The sequence below is a fragment of the Mobula hypostoma genome, chromosome 27 (assembly GCF_963921235.1).
Source record: "Mobula hypostoma chromosome 27, sMobHyp1.1, whole genome shotgun sequence".
In the NCBI taxonomy this organism is placed as follows: domain Eukaryota; kingdom Metazoa; phylum Chordata; class Chondrichthyes; order Myliobatiformes; family Myliobatidae; genus Mobula; species Mobula hypostoma.
Window position 1 is genome coordinate 673,445 of NC_086123.1, and position 23,357 is coordinate 696,801.

Here is a 23,357-nt window from a genome sequence, read left to right on the forward strand (position 1 = left end):
TGCAGACTGGTCTTTTGACATGATTTAAATTGATTATTTCTTAGATCATTGAAAAGTATTGCACAACATGGGCTCTTTGACCCATGATGTTGTGTTGACCAACATAAAACCTACTCTGTAATTAATCTAACCTTCCCCTTATGCACAGCCCATAACACTTAATCTTCCATATGCCAAAGAGTCTCTTATATGTCCCTTTTGTATCAGCCTCTACCACCATAGCCTGCAGTGCATTCCATGTACCCACCACTCTCTGTGTAAAAAAATGTAAAATGACATCTCCCCTAATCTTTCCTCCACTCACCTTAAAAGGATGTCCTCTGGTATTTGCCATTGCTGCCCTGAGAAAAAGGTGGTGGCTGCCCATTCTGTCTATGTCCTCCATAATCTTTTACACCTCCATCAAGTCACCCCTCATCCCTCACTCCAAAGGAAAAAAAAGCCCTAGCTTGCTCAATCTTTCTTCGTAAGACATGTTCTCTAATCCAAGACAGCATCCTGATAAATCTCTTCTGCACCCTCTCTAAATCTTCCACATCCTTTCTATAATGAGGTAACCAGAGGTGAACAGAATACTTCAAGAAAGTCTTCAAATTTAACAACGTTTTTGTAGATTTGCAACAGCCCATTGTCCTTGTTTTCCATTTTCCACTTACCATTGCAAACCTCCAGCCTTCATCATTTCCAACACTCCATTTGTGGAAGTTGCGGCATAACAGGGGTTAAGTAAAGTCTAGGCAAGATAGATTGCAGATAGAGTACAGGCAACCAAGGCAAGAAAAGTCTTTAAAGAGCATAGTTTCCCTTTTTACAGAAACGAACCAGAGCTTTTTGGCTTACGGGGATGAAATAAAGATTATTATCAAAGGATGTAAGGGGCACACTCAGCAACGAGCAGACAATTACCTTACTAACATCAAAATGCCATCGATTGTTAGCTTGTACTTTCTATTGACTTTTAACATTTGTATTATGAATGGCGAATGATCTTTCAAATAAGGAGTTCAAACATGCATAATTTACTAGACGGTCAATATCCGTAACTGCTAGTGAATTCTGTACAAAAATGGCATTTGTCTGTTCAGACTTCAGAATGGTGTGGTGACAGGAGCCATGCTGTTCACCTTGTGCAGAAGTACATAAAGTGTGATTGAGAAATGAGCGTGAGTTTTCAGAGTCCTGTTAGTTGGCAACAACACTGATTAGCAGCTCCCATAGATGAGCGATGTTGGTGATAAAAGCCACATATTCAAAATGAACAAGAAGGTAAATTGTGTATTGCTGCCACAGAGATTTATTATTGAAAACAAAAGCATTTTTTTGTTCCCCAGATAAGCCTTGCAAATTTTAATGGTTAAAAACTAAGCATTTACACCCTAGGGACCAGATAAGTGAGCAAGGAACATTAAGCGAGTGTGAGATGTGGGAGGCATTCTCATTAGGCACAGGAAAATAGATCAAAATTTTTTCCAAAATAACTAGGTGCTAGAATGTGTGGAGCAGCAAGAAGATTTAAAGGATCCAGGTTTAACAACCATTAAAGACTAGCCCACAATAATATGATGCAATTAAAGAGGCTAATGGACTCTCATCTCAATGTGATAAAAGGAGGGAGAGAGTAAATGACTGCTATATAAATATCTCATCTGAACCCATATGGAATACTGCAGACTATTGAGATGAGACTCTGAAGAATAAAACATTGGACTGGAAGTGGGCTAATTCATTCAGGAAAGTTACTGGAAATGCAGAGATTTACTGCCTGTTCCTAATTGCATCAGGAAGCACTTAGTTATGATTTCAACCACACTGGTGTGTCTGGAGTTGTGTACAGACCAAATCTCCTAGGATGTGATAAAGGGTCTTCAATCTAAAATGTTCATAGTGTCCTGTTTCACGAATGCTGAGTGTTTTTGGCATTTTCTGCTTATTTTTTGGATTTACAGCATCAGCATTTTTTCAGACTTTCAAGAATATCAGATCATTTTCTTTAAAATATGATTGTGATGTATTTATAGCAATCAGATAATATCATACTGCTGATATTTTCAATTTGAATTCTAAATTCAGCTGAACAGAAATATCCCATTTTCTGAGCTGAGATTTGAGGATTGGTATGTGTTCCTTCATCTTACCCTTCCTGAAGTCCACAATCAGCTCTTTTGTCTTACTGACATTGAGTGCCAGGTTGTTGCTGTGGCACCACTCCACTAGTTGGCATATCTCACTCCCGTACGCCCTCTCGTCTCCACCTGAGATTCTACCAACAATGGTTGTATCATCAGCAAATTTACAGATGGTATTTGAGCTATGCCTAGCTACACAGTCATGTGTATATAGAGAGTAGAGCAGTGGGCACCCCAAGTACACACCCCTGAGGTGCGCCAGTGTTGTTCGTCAGCGAGGAGGATATGTTATCACCAATCCACACAGATTGTGGTCTTCCAGTTAGGAAGTCAAGGATCCAATTGCAGAGGGAGGTACAGAGGCCCAGGTTCTGCAACTTCTCAATCAGGATTGTGGGAATGATGGTATTAAATGCTGAGCTATAGTCGATGAACAGCATCCTGACATAGGTGCTTGTGTTGTCCAGGTGGTCTAAAGCCATCTGGAGAGCCATTGAGATTGTGTCTGCCATTGACCTCTGTGGCAATAGGCAAATTGCAATGGGTCCACGTCCTTGCTGAAGCAGGAGTTCAGTCTAGTCATTACCAACCTCTCAAAGCATTTCATCACTGTAGATATGAGTGCTCCCAGGTGATAATCATTAAGACAGCTCGCATTATTCTTCTTGGGCACTGGTATAATTGTTGCCTTTTTGAACCAAGTGGGAACTTCCACCCATAGCAGTGAAAGGTTGAAAATGTCCTTGAATACTCCCACTAGTTGCCTGGCACAGACTTTCAGAGCCTTACCATGTACTCTATCTGGACCTTCCACCTTGCGAGGGTTCACTCTCTTTAAAGACAACCTAACATCGGCCTCTGAGACAGAGATCACAGGGTCATTAGGTGCAGCAGGGATCTTCACAGCTGTAGTTATATTCTCCCTTTCAAAGCAGGCATAGAAGGCGTTGAGTTCATCTGGTAGTGAAGCATCGCTGCCATTCATGCTATTGGGTTTCGCTTTGTAGGAAGTAACATCTTGCAAACCCTGCCAGAGTTGTCATGCATCCAATGTTGCCTCCAACCTCATTCGAAATTGTCTCTTCACCCTTGAAATAGCCCTCCGCAAATCATACCTGGTTTTCTGGTACAGGCCTGGGTTGCCAGACTTGAATGCCACAGATCTAGTCTTCAGCAGACGATGTACCTCCTGGTTCATCCACAGCTTTTGGTTTGGGAATGTACAGTAAGTCTTTGTAGGCACACACTCATCCACACAGGCTTTAATGAAGTTGGTAACAAATGCAGCATACTCATCTAGGTTCGAAGATGAATCCCTGAATACAATCCAGTCACTGATTCAAAGGAGTCCAGTAGACGCTCCTGTGCTTCCCTTGTCCACACCTTCTTGGTCCTCAGTACTGGTGCTGCAGTCTTCAGTCTCTGCCTATACTCAGGGAGTAGAAGTACAGCCAGGTGATCAAACTTCCTGAAGTTAGGGTGTGAACTAGCACAGTAGGCATTCTTGATGGTGGTGTAACAATGGTCCAGTGTGTTGTTTCCTCTGGTATTGCAAGTGATCTGTTGATGGTAATTGCTTAGTGATTCTTTCAGACTGGCCTGGTTAAAATCTCCCAAAACGATGGTGAAGACATTAGGGTGCGCTGTTTCATGCATGTTGATCCCATGGCTCAGATCATCTAAAGCTGCTTGACTTTGGCCTGAGGTGGAATGTATACTGCTACTAAAATGACCCCGGAGAACTCCCATGGTAGGTAAAAAGGACAGCACTTAACTGCTAGATATTCCAGGTCTGGTGAACAGAATTGGGACAGCACCGATATATTTGTGCACCAAGAAGAGTTGATCATGAGGCATACTCCTCCACCTTTGCTTTTGAGAGACTCTATAGATCTATCCTGGTGTATAGTAAATCGAATCACTGCATCCGGTACGGAAGGGGTTAACCAGGATTCTGTGAAACAAAGGACACAGGCTGTCCTAATGTCCCACTGATTCAGCACCCTAGCTCTGAGATCATCGATTTTATTCACCAGAGACTGCACGCTTGCCAGCAAGATAGTCGGTATAGGGAGTTTAAAACTCCATTTCCTTAAATGCACTTGTAACCCTGCTCTGTGCCCACGCTTTCTCTGTATCCTACATGGGCACTTCCAATCATAATCGGTGTTTTTTCTGGTATATGTTACAATAATATATATATATATATGTAAAAATTTGTCTCACCCTTTATGGGTGGTATGTATGTGTTCTTCCCGCAATATCTCGGGTCCTCTACCAGATGCCTGGAGCTTGAGTATTCAGTGCAGTATCCTTGCTGTTTCTGGTAATGCACTCTTCTGGACCGAGATCTCAGATGTTGTTCCCAGGATTTGTTGGAGTCACTCTCCCAGTCCAGATGTCACAGCCCCAAGTGCTCCTATCACCACTAGGATTACTCTGGCTATTTTTCTTCCACATCCTTTCTATCTGCTCTTTCAAGCCCTGTTATTTCTCCAGGTTCTTATATTCTTTCCTCCTGATGTTACTGTCATTCAGGATTGCCACATCTATGACTATTGCTTTCTTCTGTTCCTTGCTGAGTATTACCATTTCCGGCTGGTTGGCCAGTACCTACTTATCAGTCTGTATTTGGAAGTCCCACAGGATCTTAGCTCAGACATTCACCACTACATTCTCGGGTGCTGCTAAGTGCCGGATGGTTTCAGCAGATTCCATGCATAGTCTGCATCTTGGGTTAGGTGTGGTCTGGTGTGACAGACCCCTGCTTCTACCGCCCTTGTACTCAGCACCTGTTCTTGTACAGCCATGAGTGCTGCCACTATGCTGTCCCCCTGCCCGACCATTTCCAACCATTGGTAGGACTTTCTTATGTCAGCTACCTCTGATATCTGGCCATGGTACATCCTGCGGTGGCTTGCGTTGCCATGGTCTCTGGTCCTCTGGTTCCACTTCACCAACTTCTATTTCCATATGCCCTGCCTGGTGTCTGAGATATTCTCCTAGGAGGTCGTCATTGGGGGTCATCTTCCTGACATACGTATGGATGTTTTGCAATTCTTCCAGGTCTGTGGCCTTGATACTTTGAAGTCCCCATCCTCCTTTATTCCAGCAGGTGTACAGTTGGTCAACTTTGGACTTTGGATGGAACCCCCATGTATTGTTAGTAGTTTCCAGGTCTCGATGTTAGCAGCTTGCAGTTCATTCCTAGGCCAGCACACTATTGCAGCTAGGGTATCTGATGACAGGAAGGGTGAATGTATTGATGGCTCTAATCTTGTTCTTCCCATTCAGCTGGCTCTTTCGGACCTGTCTCCCTCTTTGGAGGTACTTCGATGTTGCAGCCTTCCTTGTGTCCTCACCATAGCTTCAATCTAGAAGGAGGGAGAAGATGGCGGCGCGACAGCAGCGTGCGCGACCACTTCGGTGATGATATCTGTTATTTGTCAAGCAGGGGATCGTGCACAATTCTGATTTGATGGAGACAGACGTGAGAGCACGGAGGAATATCTGGAAAACTTCTGAAATGCCCGCTTCGCTGCTGCTGCTACTGTGTGGTAAGCGGAATCTCCAGAGCTGAAGGCCTCGAGATCCTCAGCTTTGCGTGTTTCAGCGGCCGAGGAGAGGTCAAAGGCGCTCAGCAGAGGATGGTGCTCGGGAGGCTGTATCAGAGAGGCTGGTCGGTAGCTCGAAGTTTTTTGGACGGATGGACTTAGTGTCAGCCGTGGCCGGCTGCTTCTAAGGTATCGGCAAGTTGGCGGTGCCTGGAGGTTTATGGCAGGGAGTTTCTCCCTTTTGCCGCTTGCTATCGATCGACTCGGGGACTTTGAGACTATTTTTTTACTGTTCCCATGGTCTGTTCTTCATCAAATTATGGTATTGTTTTGCACTGCTGTAACTATATGTTATAATTATGTGGTTCTGTCAGTGTTAGTCTTTGGTCTGTCCTGTTTTCTGTGATATCACTCCGGAGAAACATTGTCTCATTTCTTAATGCATGTATGCATTTCTAAATTACAATAAAAAAGGACTGAGTGTTATCATAATCTATTCTAATCTAATCTAATGTGCCTGCAGGATCCCCAGGTATTTGTAGCTGTCCTGAACATCTGGTATATAGCTTCAGGTAGCTCGACTCCATCAGTCTCGATGAGTTTGCTTCTTCTCACTACACTTTTCCAGTCCAAATGACATCCTGATGTCTCTGCTGTGCACTCTTGTCAGGTGGATCACTGAGCCAATGTCTCTTTCATTTCTGGCATACAGCTTGTTGTCATCCACGTGCATGAAGTGGCTGATGGTCACTTCACTCTTGAACCTGTACCCATATCCACTCTTCGAGATGATCTGGCTGAGGGGGTTCAACCCTATGCAGAACAGCAGTGGGCACAGTGCACCACCCTGGCATATTCCACATCTGATGGTCACTTGTGCTATTGATGAATAAATGCACTCTTCTCCAAAGAACCAGGAAAGGAATTCACACAGTTCCAGAGCAACAACATGCCAGTACCTGAACCAACCAAAACAGCTTCTGAAGAGTGCTGGAAGAGTATACGGGAGAAAGAAGCATCACATAACGCAACTGACCAATGGCTGAAAGACCTACAAGCAAGCCTCTGCAACCTCCCAGAGACAGAACCAGTCACCATCACAGCAGTAGATGCCCAGCAACAGGGAGCAAGTATGAAGAACTGGACATCACCAGGGCCTGACATAATCCACGCCAACGGGCTGAAGGAACGGCTCCAATGAACCCGCTACTTGAAGCACACTCCCACCCTGACTGGCTAACTCAAGGAAAGGCAGTACTCACAATGAAGGGTCCTCACAAAGGAGCAACACCATCAAACTATCGGCCTATAATCTGCCTGTCAACAATATAGAAGCTCCTCTCAGACATCATCGCCACCAAGCTGAAGGAACATGTGTGTAAATTCCTGAATCCTGCCCAGAGGGAGATTAATAATAGCACCAGAAGCTCCAGTCACCAACTACTGGTGGACAAAGCAGTCATGTGAGACTCCAAGATCAGACAAAGCAACCTAAGCACAGCCTAGAAACATACCACTCAGTGCCCCACACATGGATCCTGGGATGCCTGTCTCTGTACAAAGTCAACAAAACACTAAGGACCTTCATCAAGGTCTCAATGGGCCATTGGAAGACAATGCTAGAAGTTAACTCAAAGCCAGTGTATGTGTATGTATATATATAACTTTGTTTCTCTCTTCACAGATGCTGACTGATCTGATGAGTAGTTCCATGTTTATTTCAGATTTTCAGCTTCTGCACTTGTTTTGCCCCATGATAGATTTTTGCTGTTGAGGGCATTAGCATCACTGATCCAAGGCAGGTGCATTAGGGTTAGAGAGAGACACGTCCAATTGAATAATGGAACAGGTTGGCCACGTGAATGGCTAAGGTAATCACACCCATTTGTTCTTTGCAAATACAAAGGAACTCTCCAAGGTACAATTCCTGCTATGAGATACTAACATGAATGAAATCCAACATTTGGACAAGGGTAAATAAAAAAATTGTCTTAAACAAGCAGACAGTTATTTTCAGAAAGCCATACTGAAGGTTAAATAAAACACAACTTGAGTCCTCAGTTTCTTTCATCGGGTGAAAGGAAGAGATTTTGGAAAGAGATATAGCTTTAATCAGAAGATCTCTTTCTTATTTATGTCTTGGGAAATATCATACCTTGTTCAGAATCAGAATCGGGTTTATTATCATTGACATATGTCGTGAAATTTGTTGTTCTGAGGCAGCAGGACAGTACAATATATAAAAATACCATAAATTACTATAAGAGATATACACTCAGTGGCCATTTTATTAGGTACAGGACTGGAACACAATGTGATCTTCTACTGCAGTAACCAATCCGCTTTAAGGTCCAATGTGTTATGCATTCAGAGAAGTTCTTCTGCACACCACTGTTATGATGCATAATTGTTTGAGTTAATGTCACCTTCCTGTCATTTTGAACCCGACTGGCCATTCTCCTCTGAGCTCTCAGTGATGAAGCATTTTTCCCACATAACTGCTGCTCACTCAATGTTGTTTTTTTTGTTCTTTACACAATTCTCTGTAAATTCTAGACACTGTTGTACATGAAAATCCCAAAAGATCAGCAATTTCTGAGATACTCAAACCACCCTGTCTGACACTAATAATCATTCGACAGTTAAAGTCACTTAGATCACAATTCTTCCCTATTGTGATATTTAGTTTGAATATAAATTGAACATCTTGACCATGTCTGCATGTTTTTAAGCCTTGAGATGCTGCCACATGATTGGCTGATTAGATATTTGCATTGACGAGCAGGTGTACTGTGATGACACTGGTTTTGCTGACTGTGAAGTTCTAACCTCAAGCAAAGACTCTAAACCCTATTGGATATAAATAGCCATAAGTACTCTCACTACAGTAACTACCCAAACTTCAAAGGTTCATTTACTTCCCTGCTTATTCTTCACGGTGAGTTTAGCTGCGAATACTCACTATTCAAGGGCGGGTCCCCTCTCCCTACCAAAGAGAAGATACTTCCAGCTAACAAAGTAGTTGTTTTTTTTTAGATTATGAAGACACGCAGTCCTCTTTTATTGTCATTTAGTAATGCATGCATTAAGAAATGATACAGTATTTCCTCCGGTGTGATATCACAAAACACAGGACAGACCAAGACTGAAAAAACTAACAAAACCACATAATTATGACATATAGTTACAACAGTGCAACAATACCGTAACTTGATGAAGAACAGTCCATGAGCACAATAAAAAGTTCAAAGTCTCTCAAATGTCCCACATCTCACGCAGACGGGAGAAGGAAGAAAAACTCTCCCTGTCATGCCCAACCACAATCTGTCACTGAGTCATCCGAAAACTTTGAGCCTCCGATCAGCTCTCCAACACCGAATACCGAGCACCATCTCTATCCGAGCGATTCGACCTCAATCTCGGTCGCCAACAGCAGGCAAAGCCAGGGATTTTGAGGCCTTCCCTCCGGAAGATTCACGTTCGCGCAGTAACGACAGCAGCGAACGGGCTTTTCAGAAATTTCTCCAGATGTTCCTCTGTCCTTTCACGTCTGTCTTCATCAAATCAGAATTGTCCACGGCCCCTGTTTAATGGATACGATATCATTTTTCACCGGAAGGCTGCGCACGCGTGGCGCGCTGCCCTCTCTCCTGCCGCCGAAAGTTTAAAACACATTGCAGTATTTATATGCTTACATCTAAGCAACAGTCTAAAAACACATTTAAAACTCACATAGAATTTCTATCTTGGGCATTTCCCAATTCTCACAAAGGATTTCTATCTTATTTCTATAATTGAATCGTTATCTTGTACTTGGAAGCATTATAAAACATTTCCAAATTACAAATCATTTCCAAAGCACAAAGCACAAAGCATAAAAGCATAAAGCATTTCTGAAACATGGGGACAAAAGATTCCTGAACACAAAAGTTTTCCAAAACATAGGTAGAATTCCTATAAACTCAAAAGACATACAAAGATGCAGTCGAATTTGTCATCCATTGCAAAAAAAAACTGAAGCTGGAGGAATAGATTCAACCGTTGTTTTTTTTCAGGGCTTCTTCTTTATTTTCTTTACTTCATTCCTAACAAGCTTGACCTTCTCTTTACATTTATACCCTTTTCATCCACTTGTATGACTTCACAAGCATATGATATTTCCTCATATTCTTTTAACACAAATGATCTAAAAGCATTTTTTGGAGACATAGATCTTAGCTTACTGTAGCTTAGCTTAATTTTTCACAATTCAGAGTTAATGCTGTAAAGCTAACTTCTCCTGAGTACATAAAACTCTCAATAACAAACACATTAGTTATTAATATGCTGAATGATATTATCCATCAGTTCTCAAGCTTCGTTGAACTAAGCAATTCAAGAATCAGCTTGTCTGTTTGAAACAACCAAAATGTTGATCAGTAATAAAGCAGATGCAGTGACTAGCATCTGCTTCTACACAGAGTGTCTGCAAAATAGAGAGCTTGTTTGCAAAGCTGTGCTTTTAAGTTCAAGCTGATTACTGGTTTCCATTTACATTTTAAGAACTGAAGACTGACTTCATTTATGAACATAAGTTAAACAAACTGTTGGTTGGAAGTTAACTTATAAGTATTTGTAATCATTCAAGTGGCAGCTAAGTTTAGAAAGCAAGGTTAACAGAAAACCAAGAACTGAGTATCCATCACAGTGCAGGTGTACCTAATAAAGTGGCCACTGAGTGAGTGTGTGTGTGTGTGTGTATGTGTATATATATATATATATACACACACACACACACACACACACACACACACACACACACACATATATATATGAAAAATATGTAATGCAAAAAGACAGTTGAACCAAAGTGAAATGCAGAAACATGTTGAAAATATTTCAGCATGAGGGACTATGTGAGAAGTCCAGGGGAAGACTTTTTTTTAAGAGACCTGCACAGCAAGAGTTTCCTTGTGGTGTTGATTTGCAGAGATAATCTAATTTGGGCCTGTGTTTTTCTGGTAGCAATCCAGGTTAGTGAATGCGGTAATGAAACTACATTCAATATCTGCCTCAAAGAGGCATGGGTCAATGTTACAAAGACTGCTGAATATGGCTTATAGCATTGCCCTTCTGCATTTATTTCTTTATAAGCTATAAGTGCGGCAGAGCAACACTTCTTCTGCAAGGACCGCAGAATCAGGTTTTGTTATCAAGGACTTAAAAGATGTGAAAGTTGTGGCTTTGTGGCAGGAGTGCACTGCAAAGACATTAAAAAAAATAGATAGTGCAAACAATAAGGAATAAAAAGGCAGCGTTATTAGGTTCATGGACCGTTCAGAAATCAGATTGTAGAGGGGTAGAAGCTGTTCCTGCATCATTGAGTGTGGGTCTTCAGACTCCTGTACTTCCTCCCACATGGTATTTATGAGGAGTGGGCCTGTCTTAGATGGTGAGGGACCTTAATGATTGATGCCATTTTCTTGAGGTATTGCCCTTTGATAATGGCCTCAATAACACTACCTCACTAATTCTTTCTGTTACGTTAGCTATTTATAAAAAAAAGAATAATGAGATATTATTAATGGGTTCATGCAATGTTCAGAAATCTGATGGCATGTGCAAATAAGCTGTTCCTAAAGTACTAAGAAAAGGTTTTCAACATCCTGACCTCCCTCTGATGGTAGTAACAAGAGGAGGCATGTCGCTGATGGTGAGGGTCTTAGTGATGGATGCTGCCTTCTCAAGGCATCATCTCTTGAATATGCCCTTGATGATGAGGAGGGATAGAGCTGGCTGAGTCTACAACCATCTGCGGCCTCTTGTGCTCCAATGCATTGGAAGCTCCACATCAGGTTGAGATACAACCAGTCAGACTGCTCCAGCCACCATAAATCTGCAGAAATTTACAACAGTCTTTGCTGACACACCACGTTTCCTCAGACTCCTTATGAAGTAGAGCCACTGTAAAGTCTATACAGTAGAAACTTCAAACAAACAAGAAGAAAAGAGATGACTGGATCAGCTGTTTTCTATAAAAGTAGCACAAGAAATAAACATTTCAGATTGAAAGTACACTCATAGGGAGAAATGTCTTCACTCAAGCAGGGAAACACTTCTGCAGTTGTTGGTGAGAGGCGCTGCATACAGATTTGTACTCTACATCTAAACAAAGATACTCTTGCACTTGCTGAATGGGAATGAGAGTTTACCAGCTTCATTCTTGGATGAAAGGGTTATTTTAAAATGAAACATAGAAACATAGAAACATAGAAAATAGGTGCAGGAGTAGGCCATTCGGCCCTTCGAGCCTGCACCGCCATTTATTATGATCATGGCTGATCATCCAACTCAGAACCCCACCCCAGCCTTCCCTCCATACCCCCTTACCCCCGTAGCCACAAGGGCCATATCTAACTCCCTCTTAAATATAGCCAATGAACTGGCCTCAACTGTTTCCTGTGGCAGAGAATTCCACAGATTCACCACTCTCTGTGTGAAGAAGTTTTTCCTAATCTCGGTCCTAAAAGGCTTCCCCTCTATCCTCAAACTGTGGCCCCTCGTTCTGGACTTCCCCAACATCGGGAACAATCTTCCTGCATCTAGCCTGTCCAATCCCATTAGGATTTTATACGTTTCAATTAGATCCCCCCTCAATCTTCTAAATTCCAACGAGTACAAGCCCAGTTCATCCAGTCTTTCTTCATATGAAAGTCCTGCCATCCCAGGAATCAATCTGGTGAACCTTCTTTGTACTCCCTCTATGGCAAGGATGTCTTTCCTCAGATTAGGGGACCAAAACTGCACACAATACTCCAGGTGTGGTCTCACCAAGGCCTTGTACAACTGCAGTAGTACCTCCCTGCTCCTGTACTCGAATCCTCTCGCTATAAATGCCAGCATACCGTTCGCCTTTTTCACTGCCTGCTGTACCTGCATGCCCACTTTCAATGACTGGTGTATAATGACACCCAGGTCTCGTTGCACCTCCCCTTTTCCTAATCGGCCACCATTCAGATAATAATCTGTTTTCCTATTTTTGCCACCAAAGTGGATAACTTCACATTTATCCACATTAAATTGCATCTGCCATGAATTTGCCCACTCACCCAACCTATCCAAGTCACACTGCATCCTCTTAGCATCCTCCTCACAGCTAACACTGCCACCCAGCTTCGTGTCATCCGCAAACTTGGAGATGCTGCATTCAATTCCCTCATCCAAGTCATTAATATATAAGATAGGTTTGTCCTTACTGTGAAGTTTAAAGTATGGGATTGATAGAGTAGAGGTCAAGGAGTCCTTTCTCCTTGTTGGGGACTCTACAACAGAGATGCAGTTTTAAAAGGTAGCAGTCACTCATTTGGTAAGAAAGTGAAGAGGAATTCCTTTCCCAGTACTGCTGAAGAGTCTCGGCCTGAAACATCAACTGTACTCTTTTCTATAGATGCTACCTGGCCTGCTGAATTCCTTCAACATTTTGTGTGTGTTGCAGGAATTTCTTCTCTCTGAAGGTCATGAACCTTTGGAATTTCTACCTCAGAGAGCAATGCTGGCAGATCACTGAATTAAGTTCAAGTTTAACTTCAGCTTTAATTGTCATTCAACCATATAGATGCATATAGCCTAATGAAGCAGCATTCCTCAGGCAAATGACAGTACAGTACATTCACTCACAGACAGCACACAGTACATATAATTACAATGCAATAACCTATACAGTCACAAAGTAATATTAGAATAAGTCCCTAACTTGCTTGGCCCAAAGATTAACAGTGCATGGACTGTCATCCTGAAGCCATATTTCTGCAATGACAAGTTCCTCATCTTTTGACGAGTCAGCTGCAAACGAAGGCAATCCAGCTTGACTTCCAGGGAATATGTACCATATGGAGAAAGGTTTTTGTACACTTGAGGAATTGAGCAGGGTGAAGAACTTAAGGCACCGAATCCGTCAGGATCTCACTGAAGAGGAGAATAGACCCAAGGGATTGTGTGGTTTGTTCCTGCTACTGTTGTATATTCTCAGTCAAATACAGCATGATGACAGTAATTTTATTGGAATTGCTGACATTTTACAAATTTGTCAACAAGTGGAAAATGCATCCCTTGATCAATAAAGGTGATTTCCTTGTAAAGTTATAAATTGACAATTGCCATAATTCACAAGCACATGAGATTCAGCAGGTGCTTGAAATATTGAGCAACACACACAAAAATGCTGGAGGAGATCATCAAGTCAGGCAGTATCAACAGAGGGAAATGAACAGTCATCACTACTGGCCAAAAGCCTTCATCTAGGCTGGAAAGGAAAGTGGATACTAGCCAGAATAAGAAGTGTGGGTGGTGGGGGGAGAAGAAAGAATATAAACTGGCAGGTGATCGGTGAGACCAGCTGATGGGGAGGTGGAGTGAAGTAAGGTGCTGGAGGTTATAGGTGGAAGAGATAAAAGGCTGAAGGAGGAGAAATATAATAGGAGAGGACAGTGGATCAAGGAAGAAAGGGAATAAGGAGGGGAGATGACAGGCAGGCAGGCAGGTGAGAGGCTTCTTACTTGATCTTCTTTCCCCCAGCCACCCTCCTTCCCCGTCATCTGGACTCACCTATCTCCAGCTTGTGCTCCTTATCCTCTCCCTAACTTATACTGGCTTCTGCCCCTTTCCTTTCTATTTCTGATGAAGGAGCTTAACCCAATAATGTCAACCCAAAATATTCCCCTCCATGCTGCCTGACCTGCTGAGTTCCTTCAACATTTTGTGTTAGCTCAAAATCGCCATATTTCCTTGCTTTTCCCTCGCTTTCTATCTCCCTCTCCCTTTTCTTTCTTTCTTCTTCTTCCCGTCTCCCCCACCCCTCTCCCCTCTACCCATTTCCCTCTCCCTCCCTCCCTCTTTTCCTCTCTCCTATCCCCTCTTCCCTCTACCCCTCTTCTCCCCCACTCTCCCCTCCTCTCCCTTTGCCCCCTATTCCCCACTCTCTCTCTCTCTCCTTCCTTCTATTCCTCACCCCCTCTGTCTCTGCACCAGTCACTGCATTCTTTTTTATTTCTGTGCCCAGCAACTGCACTCCCCAAGTTCACAAGGAACTGCAGAGAGTTGTGAGCACAGATTAGTCCATCACCTATATCAATCTCCTCTCCTTTCACTCCTTCCACACTTCCCATTGCCTCAGGAAAGCAGCCAATAAAATCAAAAACTTCTCCAACCTCAGACAATCTCTGTTTCCCCCCTTTCATCGGGCAGAAGATACAAAACTCTGAAAGCACTTGCCACTAGGTTGAATAATGATTTCTATCCCGCTGTTATCAGACTCTTAAATGGACTTCTCATAATCAAAAAGATGAATTCTTGATCTCCCAGTCAACCTTGTGATAGCCCCTGCACTTTGTTTATCTACTTTCTCTGTTGCTGCTGCACTATGTTCTGCATTCTGTTTTAAATGTGGTGTGTTTGGATCTTATGCTTTTCTCTGCATCTCATTACATGTTACAATAATGAACCAATGCCAATACCATTGTTCTGTTCTCTTGCAGAGGCTGATCCTTTGCCAGCTGACGGAATGAGCAACAAGCTGATGAAGAGGAAGTGCCTTGGATTTGCTGTGTCTTACCCCTGAGTCTACCTCCCCTGTGATCTAAACAAGCTTCATTTGTATGAAAGGAAGGGTGTGTGGCGATGGGAGGGAATTTTTTGGGGGGTGATGGGTGGGAAGCAGTGTCTAGGTGGATAAGCACCACAGGAAAGAGAAGATGCCCGCAAGAATGCTGCGTGTGAGATTCAAAGGGAAATTGAGAAACGTTTCATCCACTTTTAAGCCATCTCCACACTCTTGATTTTCCAGATAAGCATTCTTTGTCATGAGTCTCCCTCAGGGCTTCCAAAGAATTTAAACAGGGAAAATCTATAAAAAATACTCTGCTAAGACATCCCCTGAGTAGAATATAACATTACAACCTGCTCAACCAGACACTATCTCAGTAGATAGAAATTTGGTCAACTGGTGGACTGTTGGCGGGGCTGGGGGAAGGACAGTGGAGGCAGGTTTAGTGGAGGAAGGCTTTGGGTCAGATCTGCCCCTTACTGATGGCAGGGCACTATTAACTCCCTGAATTTGACAATGATGATGACTACATTGTAAGTGATTGGCCGGGAGATTTGTGAAGCTCATTTGGTGACTCTCTCCTTATACTGAATGGAGGCACAAAACAGATGAAGCACAAAGTTGGAAGAAGATAGTTGCAGAGCAACGGGCCAATTGTGTGACTCCTCTGCCTCTGGATTACAAAATATTTTGTATGTTTTTTTTGCTTGAAATGCTCCTCTGAAATATCTATATTTTTGTATTCACTGTCCTGAAGTTACAACGCACTCAAGGAAGGTTATGTATTGGGAATGGCCAGATTAGCAATCAAGATACATCGTTGTTTCCGCAGGAAGCCTTTGCGTTTCTTCACCTTTATCATGGTTTACCTCATGGCTGGGAGTCTGGTGTTCCTGCACTCGGGCTTTGTGGAGGACAGCACCATTACTGGGAAGGCCTCACCCCACGGAGAGGGAGCAGCTCACACAGCCCTTGGTGCCACTCGTGGCCTGCAGCAGTTCTCCTTCCTGCCTTTTGGGAGGTCACACAAGGAGGCATCGGAAAAGAAGCAGTGGCCAGAGGAGCCCCCAGCCCTGCCCAGGAGATACGGACCTCCGTGGCTGAAACCAGTCTCGCAAGACGCTCTGGACAAGCTGAAGTCTGGGGAGCACGTCGGCAGCTGGAGTCGGGCACTAAAGGGGAAAATGTCAAGGGATCAGGAGGAGAACAGAGGTGGGTGATATCCTTCATCAGGAGCAGTTGGTCTTGCACCTCTCCTTTCCTTCATAAGAGTAGAATGTGTGGAGGGTGATAGCAAACCGATCTCATCCTCTCACAAACTTGCTGAGGAATTAAAACATAATGCCAGAGGTACTCAGCAGGTCAAGCAATGTCTGCAGAAAGAAATGGAGGATCAATGAAAGAGTAGAGGGAATATGGCCAGTATAAAGAGAAAGGACTGGAGCAAGAATGGACAGGCAATAGGTGGCACCAGATTTGGATGGGGTGACAGGCTGGTGGAAGAATTGGATTCAGGTTTAATATCACTGGCTTATTTCGTGAAATTTGTTGTTTTATGGCAGCAATATATTGGAATACATAAAAATAAAAACAAGCTATAAATTACAATAAGAAATATATTTTTTTAAATTAATAGAGTGGGAATAGTGACGGAGGTTGCAAGATGTTATTTGGAGGTGATAAGACGCTGCGGATGGTGGAATCTGATAGGAGAGGAAGATGGAGAATGAAATAAAGAAACTGGCACATTGTTCCATGATCCACCTTCTCCTCCAATCAGATCCCACCATCTGCAGCCCTTTGCTGCCTTGACCCGTCACCTCTCAGCCTCTGGCACAATTCCCACTCTCTCCTGCTCTACCTGCCTGTCACCCCTTCCTCACCTGGATCCACCTATCACTTGCCAACTTTTGCTCCAGTCCTTCCCCTCATCTCCTCATACAGGCAATCTGTCCTCTACTCTTTCAGTTCAGATGTAGGACTTTTACCCAAAATGTCAACGGTCCATTTTTCTCCGTAGAATCTGCCTGACTTGCTGTGTTCCTCCAGTTTTTTGTGTGTTACGTTAATTAGAGTCCACTTGCCTGTTTCTGTTGCAGCTCCCAGCCCTCCACATCCAACCATTCACAATAATCTCCATCACGGATGTGAATACCTTCCCTTTTGAATACATCTATTTAATTCCTCTCTACCTTTGTACATGGTGGCAAACTCCAGATCCTTTTAAAACCTTTGTTTAACTATTGTCTGCCTACCAAAGCTGGATTATCAGTGCAACATAACCCCAGGGTGCGAACTTTCCTGTCTGTACACTGTATTTGGTTTGTGACTCAGCTGCATTGTTTTGGACCTCTCTTGCATTCATCTGGATCCATTTTGATTTCTGAGTTGAATTATAAATGGCTATAATATCACTGTTACAGTTTATGGTAATCCTGCAGTTAAAATTACTTGCTTGTGACGACTCATTTTAATGAATTTATATTGCATTACATGAGTGACCTAATAATAAACTAATGGATACAAAACAGGTCACCACAAATAACAATCCCCACTGACCCATCTGTCCATTAAATTCTTGATCATTTCTCCTCCAGCAGAAATGCAGTGCGTTCTCTTTTGAATCTATGTGCACAGTCTTTTGAAGTGACTTTATTTAGGAATTTATTTATTTTATGTAGAGATACAGTATGTATCTCTATTGGGTTCCTCCAGACTAATGAGCCTGCCCTAACCGGTTTCACCCATGGGACCAACTAACCTACTAAACTGTGTGTTTGGAATGTGGGAGGAAACTGGAGCACCCGGAAGAAATCATAGGGAGAACATAAAAAATCCATACAGACAGCAGAAGAATTGATTGATTGAACCCAAGTAACTAGCACTGTAATAGCATGATGCTAACCTCTATCCTACCATGCCACCCCCATTACGGACATTGGAGGGAAATGAATCTCAATTACAATCGCAAGATCGCTGTTACGCTAACCGCTATACTACCGTGACTTTCTGTAATCTCCAGAGTTAGCAAGGGTTTTAGTTTGAACCATAATCAAATTTCGCTTTGAGAAAACAGCATGCGATTCCATTAAATTTCCAACTAGAGCCTGTTGGATTGCATTTATGCTTTTTGTCAAGCGTTTAGTTTGTGTATGTAAACACACGACAAGGTAGTGCAGTGGTTAGCACAATGCTCTACTGTACCATTCACCCGGGTTCAAATCCTGCTGCTGTTTGTATGGACTCCCTATAACTGTCAGTTCCCTCCCACAGTCCAAAGACATACCGGTCTGTAGGTTAATGGGTCCTTGTGAATTGTCCCATGATTAGGTTAAATCGGGGGTTGCTGACAGCACAGGTTGGAGGGCCAAAAGGGCCTAGTTTGCCCTGTATTTCAATAAATAAATAAATAACAAGGTTTGAAATCCTAAATTTATTGCGTTTAGTTTTACCGGCTGTGTCTCTGGCTACTCTGGTGGTGCTGTGGTCAGAGATTCTTGATTGTTTGTCTTCTGCATCTTATTGTGACAAGAAAGCTACAAGCAAAAGGAACAAACGTTCTGCTGCAGCTGAATTTTTCCAGGGGATAACAATAACACTATCAAATTAAAGTTCAATGTTGTCATAAACATAATTGCACAGGATATAAGTGTAATGAAAATTCACTATTTGCGGCAGCAGCAACACAGCACATCATTTACAGGATATCATTTCACCAGTTGAGAGGGATAAGGGCAGATCAGAAGTGTCAGTATTGCAGTTGAACAAAGGAGACTATGGAGCCATGAGGGAGGAGCTGGCCAAAGTTGCCCGGTCGGATATCCTAGCAGAAAAAACAGTGGAACAGCAATGGCAGGTATTCTTGGGAATAATGCACAAGGTGCAAAATCAGTTCATCCCCCGAAGGAGGAAGGATTCAAAGGGGGGAAAGTGGCCACAGTGGTTGACAAAGGAAGTCAGAGATAGCATAGCATTAAAAAAAGAGTATAACAGAGCTAAGGTGAGTGGGAAGATGGATGATTGGGAAATTTTTAAGAAGGAACAGAACTTAACTAAAAAGGCAATACGGGGAGAAAAGATGACGTATGAACGCAAGCTAGCTAGGAATATAAAGGAGGATAGCAAACGTTTTTTTAGGTATGTGAAGAGAAGGAAGATAGTTAAGAACAATGTTGGGCCCTTGAAGAATGAATTGGGAGAAATTGTTATGGGAAACAGAGAAATGGCAGACAAATTTAATAAGTACTTTGGATCTGTCTTCACTAGGGAAGACACAAGCAATCTCTCGGATGTATGGATGGGCCAAGGACATAGGGTAACAGAGGAACTGAAACAGATTGACATTAGGAAGGAAACGGTGATGAGTAGACTGATGGGACTGAAGGCTAACAAATCCCCAGGTCCAGATGGTCTGCATCCTAGGGTACTAAAGGAGGTGGCTCTGGAAATTGCGGATGCATTGGTGATCATTTTCCAATGTTCCTTAGATTCAGGATCAGTTCCTGAGGATTGGCAAATGGCTAATGTTATCCCACTTTTTAAGAAAGGAGGGAGGGAGAAAACAGAGTACTATCGCCCTGTTAGCCTAACATCAGTAGTGGGGAAGATGCTAGAGTCCATTATTAAAGATGAAATAGCGGCATATCTTGATAGCAGTGATAGGATTGGGCCGAGCCAGCATGGATTTACCAAGGGCAAATCATACTTGACTAATCTATTGGAGTTTTTTGAGGATGTAACCAGGAAGATAGACGCGGGAGATCCAGTGGATGTGGTGTACCTTGACTTTCAGAAGGCATTCAATAAGGTACTACATAGGAGATTGGTGGGTAAAATCAGAGCTCATGGCATTGGAGGGAGGATATTGACATGGATAGAAAACTGGTTGGCAGATAGAAAGCAAAGGGTAGTAGTGAATGGGTGTTTCTCGGAATAGCAGGTGGTGACTAGTGGGGTGCCACAGGGCTCAGTATTGGGACCTCAGCTGTTTATGATTTACGTCAATGATTTAGAGGAAGGCATTGTGAATAACATCAGCAAGTTTGCTGATGATACTAAACCGGGTGGCAGTGTGACATGTGATGAGGAAGTTAGGAGAATTCAAGGTGACTTGGATAGGCTGGGTGAGTGGGCAGAAACTTGGCAGATGGCGTTTAATGTGAATAAGTGTGAGGTTGTTCACTTTGGGAGCAAGAGCAGGAAGGCAGATTATTATCTGAACGGTGTGGAGTTAGGTAAGGGAGAAATACAAAGAGATCTAGGAGTACTTGTTCATCAGTCTCTGAAGGTGAATGAGCAAGTGCAGCAGGCAGTGAAGAAGGATAATGGAATGTTGGCCTTTATTACAAAGGGAATTGAGTACAAGAGCAAGGAAATCCTTTTGCATTTGTACAGGGCCCTGGTGAGACCACACCTGGAGTATTGTGTGCAGTTTTGGTCTCCAGGGTTAAGGAAGGACATCCTGGCTGTGGAGGAGGTGCAGCGTAAGTTCACTAGGTTAATTCCTGGGATGTCCGGACGGTCTTATGCAGAGAGGTTAGAGAGACTGGGCTTGTACGCGCTGAAATTAAGGAGATTGAGGGGGGATCTGATTGAGACATATAAGATTATTAAGTGATTGGACAAGATAGAGGCAGGAAATATGTTCCAGATGCTGGGAGAGTCCAGTACCAGAGGGCATGGTTTTAGAACAAGGAGTAGGTCATTTAGGACAGAGTTGAGGAGGAACTTCTTCTCCCAAAGAGTTGTGGAGGTGTGGAACGCGCTGCCTCAGAAGGCAGTGGAGGCCTATTCTCTGGATGCTTTCAAGAAGGAGCTAGATAGGTATCTTATGGATAGGGGAATCAAGGGTTATGGGGACAAGGCAAGAACCGGGTATTGATAGTAGATGATCAGCCATGATCTCAGAATGGTGGTGCAGGCTCGAAGGGCCGAATGGTCTACTTCTGCACCTATTGTCTATTGTCTTTTATCACAAAGTGTCTTTGACCCTACACCTTGACTCATATTCCCTGCCCACAGATGCTGCCCGTCCAGCTGAGTGCTTCCAGCATCTATAGTTTTTAAAAATATATTTCACTTCCTCCATTCAGACTTTTCCATCTGTTCCTCATTCCTAACCCCCCCCCCAATGGCCCCCACCCCACCCCGCCACACTACTCACCCTCCTTCTTGGATACCATCATGCACTTAATTTTTTCTCATTCATTTCTGATAAGCACCTGAGCTGTAACTGTTTTTCTTCCCACAGATACAGTCTGACCTGCTGAGCTTTTCCAGCAATTTATGTTTCCATTTTAGATTTTCATTATCTGCAATTTTTTTGTTGAGACAAGTTGCTGAAGGAACATTGGCCAGATGTTGATAGGCATCACATTGTCTGAAACCATTCTCTGCATCACTGCAGTGACCTCACTGACTTGCTGCAGAAGCTAATTCTACTCTTATTCACTCAATAATCTTTTCCAGATGTACAGCACTACGCCAGCAAAATACATCAAGAAGGTATATGCCTGTGAAGATATTCTGGCAGTTTTTAACAAAAATAATTAGTGGTAATTAGCATGCAAGAGAAATGCTGAGGGAGAACTTCAAAACATCCATGTCGTCAGTAGCTGACAGAGAAAAAAAGCTTTATTTAAAGAACAGAAATTGTTCTACCTATCAAAATGTTAATAAGGTCATAAGACATAGAACAGAATGAGGCCACTTGATTCATCGTGTCTGCTCCTCCATTCTATCACGGCTGATTTATTATCCCTCTCAACCCCACTCTCCTGCCTTCTCCCATAACCTTTGATGCCCTGATTAAACAAGAACTTAACAACTTCCAACTAAAATATACCCAATTGTTTGGCTTGTACAGCCGTCTGTGGAAATGAATTTCACAGATTCATCACCCTTTGGCTAAATAAATTTTTCCTCATCTCTGTTCTAGATGTATGTTCCCCTTTTCTGAGGCTGTGTCTGGACTCCCCCACTATAGGAAACCTCCTCTCTATATCCACTCTATCAATATTTAATTGGTTTCAATGAGATTGCACACCCATTCTTCTAAACTCCAGCAAGTACAGGCCCAGAGCCATCAAGTGCTCCTCATATGTTAACCCTTTCATTCCTGGGATCATGCTCATGAACCTCCTCTTAACCCTCTTCAACCAGCACATCTGTTCTTAGATAAGGGACCTAAATCTACTCACAATATTCCAAATGTGGTCTGATCAAGTCATTACATCTTTGCTTTTATATACTAGTCCTCTTGAAATGAATGCTGACAGTGCATTTGCCTTCCTTACCACCAGCTCAACTTGCAAGTAAACCTTTAGAGAATCCTGCACGAGTACTCCCAAGTTCCTTTTCACCTCTGATTTTTGAATTTTCTCCCCATTTAGAAAATAGTCTAAGCCTTTATTCCCTCTACCAAGTGCATGACCATGCACTTCTCTGCCCTATACTCCATCTGCCACTTCTTACCCCATTCTCCCAATCTGTTTAAGTCCTTCTGAAGACACCCTGCTTCCTCAACAATACCTGCCCTTCCTCCTATCTTCATATTGTCCACAAACCTGGAGGCCTTCATCCAAATCATTGACATATAACGTGAAAAGAAGTGGTCCCAACACTGTCCTCTCTAGCACTAGCACCCAACCAGGAAAGGCCCTCTTTATTCAAACACTTTACTTCCTGCCAGTCAGCCAATCTCCTATCCATGCTAGTATCTTTCCTATAATACCAAGGGCTCTTATCCTGTTAATCAGCCTCATGTGCAGCACCTTGACAAAAGACTTCTGAAATCCAAATAAACAACATCCACTGACTCTCCTTTCCTATCCTGCTTATAATTTTCTTAAATACTTCCAATAGATTTGTCAGGTAAAATTTCCCCTTAAGGGAACTATGCTGACATTGGCATATTTTGTTATGTGCCTTCAAGAACCCCGAAACCTCATTCTTAATTATGGTCTCTAACGTCTTTCCAACCACTGAAGTCAGACTAATTGGCCTATAATTTATTTGAATTGACTTCATTACTTACTTCCTTCACGTACACGAGGAGTAAAATTCTTTATGTTATGTCTCTGTTTAAATGTGCAATGT

General features: G+C 42.8%; 1 protein-coding gene across 1 annotated transcript in view; it reads left to right on the plus strand.

Annotated features, from left to right (window-relative positions):
• Nucleotides 1–16,051: 16,051 nt before the first annotated feature.
• The window catches only part of LOC134338486 (sialate:O-sulfotransferase 2-like), a 243,766-nt gene continuing 236,460 nt past the window's right edge, over nt 16,052–23,357 (plus strand). The window contains exon 1 of the mRNA XM_063034331.1: nt 16,052–16,472. Coding sequence (XP_062890401.1) covers nt 16,052–16,472 — 421 coding nt within the window. The remainder of the gene's footprint in view (nt 16,473–23,357) is intronic.